The sequence below is a fragment of the Epinephelus lanceolatus genome, chromosome 19, assembly GCF_041903045.1.
Source record: "Epinephelus lanceolatus isolate andai-2023 chromosome 19, ASM4190304v1, whole genome shotgun sequence".
NCBI classification, from domain to species: domain Eukaryota; kingdom Metazoa; phylum Chordata; class Actinopteri; order Perciformes; family Serranidae; genus Epinephelus; species Epinephelus lanceolatus.
Genome location: NC_135752.1, coordinates 1,899,117 through 1,911,317, shown reverse-complemented (window position 1 = coordinate 1,911,317; position 12,201 = coordinate 1,899,117). Strand labels below are relative to the sequence as shown.

At 44.9% G+C, this 12,201-nt stretch overlaps 1 protein-coding gene across 1 annotated transcript in view; it reads right to left on the bottom strand.

Moving 5' to 3' along the window:
• minar2 (membrane integral NOTCH2 associated receptor 2) overlaps positions 1-4,161 on the bottom strand; it is a 79,792-nt gene extending 75,631 nt beyond the window's left edge. The window contains exon 1 of the mRNA XM_078162154.1: positions 4,015-4,161. Within this exon, the coding sequence (XP_078018280.1) occupies positions 4,015-4,161 (147 nt within the window). The remainder of the gene's footprint in view (positions 1-4,014) is intronic.
• Between the last annotated feature and the right edge of the window lie 8,040 nt (positions 4,162-12,201).

Genomic DNA, 12,201 nt, shown 5'->3' with positions numbered 1-12,201 from the left:
ATGACGGCTCCGCCCTGAACGCCCCGATATGTTAATATCCCACCTTACTCATAGCGCCCCCCGGTGGTAACAGAAAATGACCAGTTTTTACTTTAACATGTACTGATGCCACAAACTTGAGCGTATCAACTTCATTCATAGGTCTAATGGTGTCCATGTGGCGGCATGGTGACTATCGATCCCTCACCACTCGTTTGGCATTTTGATGGCTTCAATGACCTCATCTCCTCATGAAAATGGATACACAGGTCAAGAATGGCAAGCTCTTGCATCTGATAGGGGCGTCGCCCATGGGGGGGACAAAATGCCTCTATAGCGCCCCCTTGAAATTTTCAAAAACCCCTCCCCATTGGGTTGTTTTTTTGGAGTTGGAACATGAAAATTGGTACACATGTGTATGTTGTCCAGACGCACATAAAGGTCTCTGGCACCAATGGTCTACTCCAAACAGGAAGTCGGCCATTTTGATTTTGACTTGTCATTTTGGCGTGATTTCCACATGTTGTATTTTAACGAACTCGTCCTAGGGATTTCATCCAATCGACTTCAGATTTTTTACAGATCATCCAGAGACCATGCTGATGAAAAGTTATTAAAAGCTTTCCTCTATGTCAAGGGGCGTGGCCGCTATGGTGCCTCCCTCGCCACCAAATACGTTTGGCTTTTTGATAGCTTCACCGTGCCCATATCCTCATGAAAATTGACACACAGGTCAAGAATGGCGAGCTCTTACATCTGATAGGGGCGTCGCCCATAGGGGGACAAAATGCCTCTATAGCACCCCCTTGAAATTTTCGAAAAACCCTCCCCATAGGATTTTTTTTGGAGTAGGAACATGAAAATTGGTACACATGTGTATGTTGTCCAGATGCACAGGAAAGTCTCTGGCACCAATGGTCTACTCCAAACAGGAAGTCGGCCATTTTGATTTTGACTTGTCATTTTGACATGATTTCCACATGTTGTATTTTAACGAACTAGTCCTAGGGATTTCATCCAATCGACTTCAATTTTTTTACAAATCATCCAGAGACCATGCTGATTAAAAGTTGTGCTCTGCATGTCTGTAGGTCAAAGGGCGTGGCTGCTATGGTGCTGCCATTTTTGATCCATCGCCATGCATATTCAAGCAGCTCTCTCTCCCACATAATTCATCCAAACTGCTTCAAAATTTCTGTACATGATAAGAGCCCCGCCCTCAACACCTCCACATGCCGCCCCCTTGTGGAAACAGGAAATGCCCTATTATATATTGACATTGTCAGATTTGCTCGAAACTTCACATGTGTGATGACGGTCCACCCCTGAATGCACCTGCCCACATCTGGTTACGCTCGTAGCGCCACCTGGTGGATGAACGAAACATTGCGTTTTTTCGCTCCTGCCAGGTTTTTTCTCCCTTCTCACCACAGCCCCCACGTGCCTCAGGCCCCCGCGGTTACATGGGGGAACGAGGGCCCGATCACAGCTGCTTGCAGCTTTAATTATTGTTATTATTATTATTGTTCTTGCGACATTTCGTGCCCCAATTTCGCCCCTTTCCCAAATTTAAAAATGCTTCTAACTTTCCACATTCATCGGGCCACATCCAAAATTAGATATTTTTGGACGGTTGCACATGGTCAGCGCGAAATGCCGAAATAGCGCCCCCTACAAATTTTCAAAATACCCTCCCCATTGGGGTTAGTTTGTCGTAGGCAAACGAAATTTGGTATACACATGTATCATACCGAGACGCACAAAAAAGTCTCTTGACGTCATGATAAAATCCCAACAGGAAGTCGGCCATTTTGTTTTGAATTTTTCCGTTACGGCAATTTCCACAACTTACATTTGAACGAACTCCTCCTAGTGATTTCGTCCTATCGACTTCAAAGTTGGTACAGATCATCCTGAGAACATGCTGATCAAAAGTTATTAAAAGCTTTACTCTATGTCAAGGGGCGTGGCCGCTAGGACGTGACAAATTTTGGTGATTTTTCGTTTTCTTGCCATTGAATTTCGAACAATTCTCACGCCGACATACTTGATCTCATCAGCTTCAAACTTGCTGGACATGATGATGGCTCCGCCCAGAACGCCTCGATATGTTAATATCTCACCTTACTCATAGCGCCCCCCGGTGGTAACAGGAAATGACCAGTTTTTACTTTAACATGTACTGATGCCACAAACTTGACCGCATCAGTTTCATTCCACTTCTGATGCATGCAGAACAAGTTGGTGAAGCTACCTTATGAACGCTGTGAAGCTACGTCTAATAGTGTCCGTGTGGTGGCGTGGTGACTATCGATCCCTCGCCACTAAATACGTTTGGCTTTTTGATGGCTTCAATGACCTCATCTACTCATGAAAATTGATACACAGGTCAAGAATGGCAAGCTCTTGCATCTGATAGGGGCGTCGCCCATGGGGGGGACAAAATGCCTCTATAGCACCCCCTTGAAATTTTCAAAAACCCCTCCCCATTGGGTTGTTTTTGGAGTTGGAACATGAAAATTGGTACACATGTGTATGTTGTCCAGATGCACATAAAAGTCTCTGGCACCAATGGTCTACGCCACACAGGAAGTCAGCCATTTTGATTTTGACTTGTCATTTTGGCATGATTTCCACATGTATTTTAACAAACTAGTCCTAGGGATTTCATCCAATCGACTTCAAATATTTTACAGATCATCCAGAGACCATGCTGATTAAACGTTATTAAAAGCTTTTCTCTGTGTTAAGGGGCGTGGCCTCCATGGCACCACCACATTTGATCCATCGCCATGCATATTGAAGCAGCTCTCTCTCCCACATACTTCATCCAAACTGCTTCAAAATTTCTGTACATGATAAGAGCCCCACCCTCAACGCCTCCATATGCTCGTAGGAAATCTTGCTCATACTGCCCCCTTGTGGAAACAGGAAATGCCCTATTATACATTGACATTGTTAGGATTTGCTCGAAACTTCACGTGTGATGGTCCACCCTGAATGCACCTGCCCACATCTGGTTACGCTCGTAGCACCACCTGGTGGATGAATGAAACATTGCGTTTTTTCACTCCTGCCAGGTTTTTTCTCCCTTCTCGCTCCGCGCCACAGCCCCATGTGCCTCAGGCCCCCGCGGCTGCATGGGGGAGCGAGGGCCCGATCACAGCTGCTTGCAGCTTTAATTATTATTATTATTTATTGCTGTTTCTTGCATTTTTTGTACGTTTTTTGCATGTCTAGTTAGTAGTTAGTAGTACTGACTCTTTCCCCTTAACTGCTGTAACACTGTAATTTCTCAATTGTGGGGCCAAAGGTGTATCTTATCTTATTTTATCTTATCTTATTGTGATTTGGTAGTCATGCACTTGCTCCTCAGAGTTGCACTAATCTAATTAGTGGCAACAGTTGATCACACTTGGTAGTAATCTGTCTGTGTGTATATGTGTTCTGTGAAGCAATCGTGTAGTGCTGATGTTGTCCAGCGGTTTATCATACGGCTGCAAAAGGTGACTTTTGGCCTCTTGTCTGACACCAAAATCACTGACAAAGTGGCAGTATTTAATGACTTCAGAATAAGAATGGGCTGGAATTATTGTGAATGGAACAATAACTTCACATGTTAAGAATCACCCAGTATATTAGATTCAGCATCATCTCTGCAAAGATTCTCATTTGTCCAGGCTACTGGATATCTTGTAGACATGAAATTTGTCACACAGCCAAGAAGCTTCATCAAATTTAACCTGATTGTGAATGCTGAATCGATTACATTATTTAACATGTTTTTAGCTTAGTTTATAATGTAATCATTTTCTCATAATGTAAAGTTATCACATTATGTGCAAAACTGTAATTACATTGTACACTATTGATTTTATTATATTGTGTCTGATTATTATATTAGACATCTAAATGATTAGATTATGCACATTGATTACATTAAGAGTTGCTACACATGTCAAAGGGGAGAAACAAGACAGAACAGTATATAAAGAGATGAACAAACGATATAAGTGGCTCTGACACAGTCCATACCTGGGAGTAGACTCTGTTCTGCCAGTGTCTCTGACTTGACATGACTGTCCCGATCTGGAACATGCCATGTGCGACCGGAAGTATCCCAACATCTAGCTGAAGGAACTTCTCTGGATGGTTGTTGTTGGGAAGAACAGAGATGTCCATCCTGGCTATGTTGCTCCCTTCACACTAACTGCTTCATCTGGCTGGATGCACATGCTCACTACAACTTGCAAGCTCTGTAATAATTTATGAAGAGCAAGATATTTATGAGCCTGTATCACTTGCAGGTGTGTGTAACCCAACCTGACCATTAAGGGCCTGATGCTGGGGACCAACAGACAGAGAGAGAGAGAGAGAGAGAGAGAGAGAGAGAGAGAGAGAGAGAGAGAGAGAGAGATTTTAAAATGGACCTTTATTCCAGGGTTACTCCTGTACACAGCCATTTTACAGAAACTACAAACTACAAAATATACTTTAAGAGACTACAGCAGCAAAAAACACACAGAAAAACCTGCAAAGCCACATCAGGACTGCATCAAAAATTGAGAACCAAGGAGTTCTCCCACACAGAACAAAACACCTCCTGCACCCCCCAAATGTTGATAAAAGCATCTATCATGTCAGTCAGGCTGTAAAAAACAAACTTCACCCTGAGCCGAGCTGCCAGCATCCCCTTCAACATCCTGACTACATCCTGTGACCCCTGACCCCTCACACAGTTCTTCCTAGCTTTCCAGACAGCTAGCTTGGCCAACCCTGAAAGGTAATTAATCAAGGTATGTGTGGATCTTTTCTTTGCTGTGTACTGGGGACAGTAAATGAAAAGTGGATGGAGAAATGTTCTACTAAACCCTGAAATCAGTCCTGTAGCTGTCTGAACACCCTGCTGAGCCTGGAGCACTGAATGAATAGATGCTGAACTGTTTCTGTCTCTGAGCAGAAAGGACAACTGTCCATTGTACTGGGATCTAGGTGCACCAGATATCTGTTTGTAGCTATGGTCCCATGTACGATACTCCACTGGAGGTCACCCGTCCATTTGTCAACGGGAGCTTTGTATAGGGACCGCCAACAGCCCCTCGTGGACGATCCAACGCCAAAAAATTCAGTCCACCCCAGCACCTTCACCCCTGCCAGCGAGTGTAAGTTTGAAACCTTTACAGTGAGGTAGTACATATCTTTTTTCCGCCACTGACTCAAAGTCCCCCAGCTCTGGGGTCCTGGGAGACAGCAGGGTGTCCTCCTCATCCTGCCACCCCCCAACAGCAGGAGAGACAGCCAGGGAAGGAAAGACATACTCATGTTCATCATCCCACTGGTCAGACAGAGTATGGTCTTCAGCAAACGCTCTGAGGGCAGCTGGCAGGGAAGCACAGACCTCCTCCACTAGCCTGAGCAGCAGCCTGTTGGAGCGGATGTTAAGCAGCTTAGTCAGACCAGGGATGGACGTCTTCATTAGGTGACCCAGCTTCAATTTGCGAGCCTCTTTCAGTCTGGATCTCAGGCTAACAGATGACAGGACCTGAGAGGAGATGAAACTGGTTCGAAAGAGGGGCTCCTCAAAGCACCACATCCCAGGTGTCCCCACAGCCTTTCTGTGGAATGAGATGTCCTGCCATGCCTGTAAAACAGACTGGTAAAAAGGTGTCAAACCAGTCGAGTCTATGGACTGGGGCTTGAGCAGGAAGATGTGTTTGTCAAGTCCTAAGCGTCCAGCTCTCCTCAGCAGCAGACAGGCAGTGTCCATCCAAGGCAGGCCGAAGTCATACAACAGTTTTTGAGCTGTCTACAGTCTGAAGGCTGCGGTACAGGATGCGATGTCCACCAGGCCCCGTCCTCCCTCCTGTACGGGCAGGTATAGCACTGACGAGCACAACCAGTGCTGTCCAGACCAGAAGAAGTCCACAATTGCCCTCTGAACCTCTTTGATTTGGCCTCTTGGTGGAGGCAGGACTACGAGACTGTGCCAAAGGGCAACCAAGTTATTAACGATCAACACCCTGCCCCGAAAGGAAAGCTGCGGAGCAGCCATTTCCATTTAGACAGTCTAGCACATACTCTCACCACAGCACCCTCCCAGTTCTGCCTCTGAAACACTTCAGTTCCCAGAATAATCCCCAATACCTTCATGCCCTGCCACCCCCAGCTGAGATTTCCTGGTAGCAGAGGAATCCACCTATCTGTCCACTGCCTAACCAGCAAACCCTTACTCTTCCCCCAGTTTACCTCGGCTGGAGATGCCCTCTCATATAGCTCCAAACTGCTAACCAACAGAGCCACATCCCTCTGGTCTCTCACAAAAACATTGATGTCATCTGCGTAGGCAGATATCACCAATCAGGGGCGCTGTGGCAAACCTGGTAGCATAACACCTGACAGCTTTGATATCAACCTTACCAGTTAACCACCTTAACCGTGGTTCAATGGCTAAGGAGTACAGCAATCCAGAGAGGGGACACCCCTGCCTAATGCCCAGCTCAGCCTTCCACCCACCATCACCAAACAAGAGGCATCCTTATAGAGCAATCTCAACAAAGACATAAAACCCTCTCCAAAGCCAAAAGCTCTCAAGGTGGAGAAAAGAAAATTATGGTCATCTCTGTCAAAAGCTTTTTCTTGATCTGATGAAATGACCCCAACATCAATATTGTACAGCTTGCAGATATCGAATAAGTGCCTCATGAGGAAGACATTGCTCATGATGGATCTGTCCAGTACACAATATGACTAGTCCCTGTGAATTAATACATCCATAGTTTTTCAGCCTGTTTGAAAGCACTTTTGAGAGGAGTTTATAGTCCACACACAGCAGAACCACTGGTCTCCAGTTCTTAAGAAGAGCCAAATCTCCCTTTTTTGGTAGAAGTGAGAGGACTGCATGGCAAAAGTGAGAGGACTGCATGGTGACAGGAAGCAGGTAACAGTCCTGTCTGAGAGCACTCCTGCACCACCTGCCACAGGTCAGCTCCCGAACACCTCCAGAAATGCTGTTAAAAGTCCACAGGCAGCCCATCCAGTCCAGGAGCTCTACCAGGAGCCATCTGACCCACAGCAGCAGTAAGCTCCTCCAGAGAGATGTCAGCATCCAGGGCAGCCCTGCCACTGGAGCCCAGCTGAGGAAGGCCCTGCAGCAGCTCATCCACACAGTCACTGCTACAGTCCTCCATCCCAAAGAGGGTGCTGTAAAACTCCACAGCATGCTGCCTCATCTGGACTGGGTCTGTAGTCATGGTATCATCAGGAAGGCGTAGACAGACCATTTGTTTGGCCTGAGAGACGGACCTCTCCAGGTTAACCCTATGGGCCCGAACGACGCATAGTGCGTCCAGAGTTCTTCTCTATCGATTTTCTCCGTGACTGTTCGTCGTAGTGAGAAGCCACGCATATCACATGAAACAGCGGAACTGTAGCTTTCTGACAAGACCAAGGACTTGTCGGTAGTCCAGTGTTTTCACAGCAAAAAAAATTATAAATTTATACTAAAATTATGTATAACAGAACTGCAGGACCAGAGCTTTCCCATGATACCGCACACATCATTGTGCTGTCATCCCATCACGCTATAAATCCAGATCCATTGTCTACAAAATAAAAACCTGACGAATTTCTTTACAATCCATGATACAGATCTTGTTATCAGTCACTTCATATAGTGAGGAATATTGTATTTTACCACGTCTTAGGCTTGTGTGTGTTTCTCCCTGTCTATCCACATTTGTAGTCCAGCTTTCAAGATGCAAATATCTCCATATTGTCCATTTGACACAAACTTTGTATGACAAGACCAGCGCACTTCACCTTTGCGCACCCAGACAACTGAGGCCTAATTATGCATGCTTGACAGGGCAATAGTCACCATATACATTGAGGGGGGTCCGTCCGTATCCGGATCCATTTGATCCTCCACACATCTACTACAGCTGATTCTGAGATGACCTGTGATAGTGAAGTGGATGAATGTAAATGAGGTTCCTCTCCTGTCCTGTCTAATGTAAAGTTTATGGTATAGTTCCAGTCCCCACCCATCACTACACACCAGTGGCGGCTGCTGGTCTTTCAAACAGGGGAAGTTCACTGTAAGTTTACATCATAAAATTTGTCATATTGTAGCGAGGCAGTAACTTATAAAAGGAACATTTAATTGAAGCCATTTTTCAACCACAATCATGCCATAGAACCACAGCAAAACACACCTCAAAGATTTTCAGATGGGTTTAAACACCTGAACTGTACTGTGTGAACGGTGAAAATGAGCTATATCGCGGGGCGCCGGTGGCTTGGTGGGTGGAGCAGGCGCCCCATTTGCAGGGCTGTTGCCGCGGTGGCCCGGGTTCGACTCCAGCCTGTGGCCCTTTGCTGCGTGTCTTTCCCTCTTTCTCTCTCCCCCCTTCATGCTTAAGCTATCCTATCAATTAAAGGCTAAAACGCCCAAAAAAAATCTTAAAAAAAAAAAACTACAAAAGCACTCGGAGAGTGCAGACCTCCACCAAGCAGCTCGGATTTCCCACCATTTTATTATTTTATCCACTTCGCTTCAACTGATCACCACCAAAATTTTATCATCTGTTCCTTGTCCCATTATCAACCTTTCCTGAAAATTTCATCCAAATCCGTTAAGAACTTTTTGAGTTATTTTGCAGACAAACAAACAAACAGACAAACACCGGCGAAAATATAACCTCCTTGGTGGAGGTAATGAGCTATATCGCTTATGGAAATTGGTTTAGGTGCATTACCGCCATCTTCTGCAGCCGTTCACCTGTGTGAATAGGCTCTATGCACGGCAGCTCGTGATGTGTTTTCTGATAAAACATGCCTGCCTGGCAACTTCCGCTGAGCGTAGAACCCTTTGCTAATATAGGAATGCTCGTCATATTGTAGGTTAAAACAACATTAAAACTACATTCCTAATTTTCCAATACATTTTTTCTCGATTTTTGTGTATTTTGTTGTTTAAGTGTCGATGTTTACCTTGTGTCATGACCGCAAAACGAGGTAAACTGTCTTTTCAAAGAAGGGAGGCCAGCACATCAGGACACCACTGCTGCGTGCTGCTGTATACAGCTTCAGCTAAGTTTAATTCTGTTCTTAGTTTCCACACATTTCCCCAAGACACTGAACTACAGAAGAGGTGTTTGGTCCAAATAAGACATGACAACTTCACGACAACTTCAACTTCGAATCACACCAGAGTCTGCAGCCGACATTTTTCAAAGTACAGACCTGATTGAGCCTTCAACTCCAGCCGGACGCCAACGTCTGAAAAACGGAGCTGTGCTATTGTAACCCTATCTTTCAGGCAGCAAGCCCCAGCGAGGTCTCTGCGTTGTGTTAGGTGAAGTATACCGGGGTGGCAGGGGAGACAGGGAAACAGGACTCAAACTGGTGGTTGAGGCGGAGCAAACTTCCCTCATTTATTGGCCTTACGAGACACAAAACAAACTGTGCTCAGTTTCCAAGGCACATATTAACACTTGAATTAAATTAAATATCAAATACAGAATAAAATAAACTTCAGCTGCCTCTGTTACAGTTACTGATTAGCCAGCTACAACACAACTAGCTCCACACAGTTAGTGCATCAGTATAAACACATTTCAACATAAAATTACAGGAACTGTCCCATCTTTAACATAACCACTCTTGGGACTGGCGTGTTTAATAAAATTACAACAGACAGTTATGTTAATGCTTAAAGCCTCAGTGTGTAAAAATGATGAGTAACAGTGACATCAGCGGTCAAATTCTAGATTGCAGCGCTCACTCACGCTCACTCACTAACCCCTCCCGTCGTGTAAGTGACAGTGGCCACGTAGGACAAAAAGCCTTGCGCAGACAGCAGAAATGGCATCATCCACGAGTTTTTCGAGTTTTTCAGGAGTATCTAGCGACGAGGTGAATATTTATTTAGGAATCTAAACCATGTTACGATATGTTATAGCTTACCAGTGAGATATAGGTTATCTGTGAGATATATGTTAGGAGTGTTTTATTTCTAATTGTTTTGGTAACACGAGCAAACATTAGCACAGTAATGCTAAAATAACATGTTTTATGTGATAGTCACGGCACAGTGCGGAAAATATAGGTTGGTATGATTATAATATATGCCTTTCCAGAGTGTTGTTCCACAGGACACAGGGAGAGGAGGAAGAGGAAGAGGGAGAGGGAGAGGAGGAAGACCAGGGAGAGTAAGGGGGCAAGGGGGTAGAGACGGTGCAGGAACGGCCAAGTGAGGAGGTAGTATCTCGGCTACCCAGAGGGAAGAGGAGGAGGAGAGGGTGGCAGCCTTAGCGGCAGCACGAGAGGAATCAACAGGTTAGGCTGTAGGCTAGGCTAACCATTTAGCTGTAGCTCTGGGAAAACCTTAGCCAAGGCTAGGATAACATTAGCACGTAAACGTAGCTGTCACTCGAACTTGGACGAGAGGGAAAAGTAGTTGCAAACATGAAGCCAAAATGACTTTAAAATATCAAATTGAATTACCTGTCTAGCAAAAAGCAGGCAACCTCCGCATCCCTTGTGAAATCCTTCTCCTGCAGGAGTTCTTTCCACCTGGAATAAGCAACGCCGATATTCACTCGTGTTTTGTCCCGTCCTCACTTATCTGATCTTTTTCTTTTATTTGGTGGTGTGGTTTCCCTCTTACGGGGCAAAACATATGTGTGGTCCTCCATTTAAAGTGCGACAGAATCATAAAAGTACAAAGCAGGTTCACGCAGAAGCGTCCCGGATTAATCTTCACCTTAACCGTCTCCAGTGACGTTAAATTCTAGGTAAACGCGGAAGGCGAAGCGCGTATATCCCTTTCAACTGTATTCAAATATGGCGACGCAAGAGGGCAGCCTCCAGCAGACCGCGCCCTGCCTGTGTTTATATATAGAGAAATCATTCTAAGCCCATGAGAAAGCTTCCATTTGTATGTGAATTGCATTACACTTTAGTAAATATATATTTATGAAAGCAATAGTTGATATTTACTAATAAACAACAACGTAAATTACACATTGTAACTTTAAATAAAGTGGTTTCATTAGTACAGTGTTTGGGAACCCTCCTTACCTTACGAGACTGTAGTGTAATGTACTGATTTACTGTAGTGTTTGTACTGTACCTTTAAGTTGACCTTTAAAGATACGTGTTGAAGCAATGTACTCTGTGCACTAACAAATCACACACTGGTTTATTATTTCATGTATTCTTATGACACACATACACTCATTGAGCACTTAAGCATTGTGGTGGAGAAGTACCTAGGATTCACTGTGCATCATTTCTAAAAATAGCATGAGGATGGGCTCAGAAACATTGGTGGAAAGTTAGGGGAAATTCCATCTTGTCCTGATATGACTCTAGAGGAGGCGGGCTTAGGCCCAATCCCATTTCTCATTTTCGCCCCTACCCCTACCCCGACCCCTCTTTTTCAAGTGCCCCTTGCCCCTTGCAACAAAGTTACAAGGGGTAGGGGTTGAAATATTCCCCTATGAAATGGGATAACCCTTCATACCTGGAAACGTCATCATTAGTCGTCAGTGACGTCATAAAAAGACGTGACAAGTATGTTGCCGGGGAAACCTCACAACTAGCGATTTTTGTTAGAACAAATGTATATAATGCATTGAAACGACATTTCCGATGGTTATCATAGTCTTTAAATCTTTAGTTATGAAGAAAATACTTACATTTATGGTTTTCTTTCATTGCCTCTGAAGCCTTCCGTGCCATCTTGCCGGTGATTTACAAGGCATTCTGGGAGATTTCTCGTAGCACTCGCTTTGAAGTGTGCCTCTGAAAAAACTCTGAAAAGTTTGGAGGGCCATATAGCCCTAGCACTCCGACCTTCCCCTCTGCCTCAATGAGAATCGGGACATCCTTACCCCTATGCGTGAACACGCAAAATGGAGGGGTAGGGGCAAGTGGTAGGGTTAAGGGGTGTATTGGGATTGGGCCATAGACTGCCCAGAAAAGCATTACACGGTGAAATTGGCTCCAAGGGAGAAAAGGAGAGCGGGGATACTATTATGTACGAGTGCAAGTAAAGAGGCGGCCATCAGGGGGAGAACGGAGAAATGTGACACCGTTATGGTGGGCTAAAAGAAAAAGTGGAAACTCAGCAGAAATGTGATACCGTTATGATCAGCGCCAAGTGGGAAGGGTTAAGGAAAAAGACGACTCAGCAGAAATCTTCACAATAAAAACGAG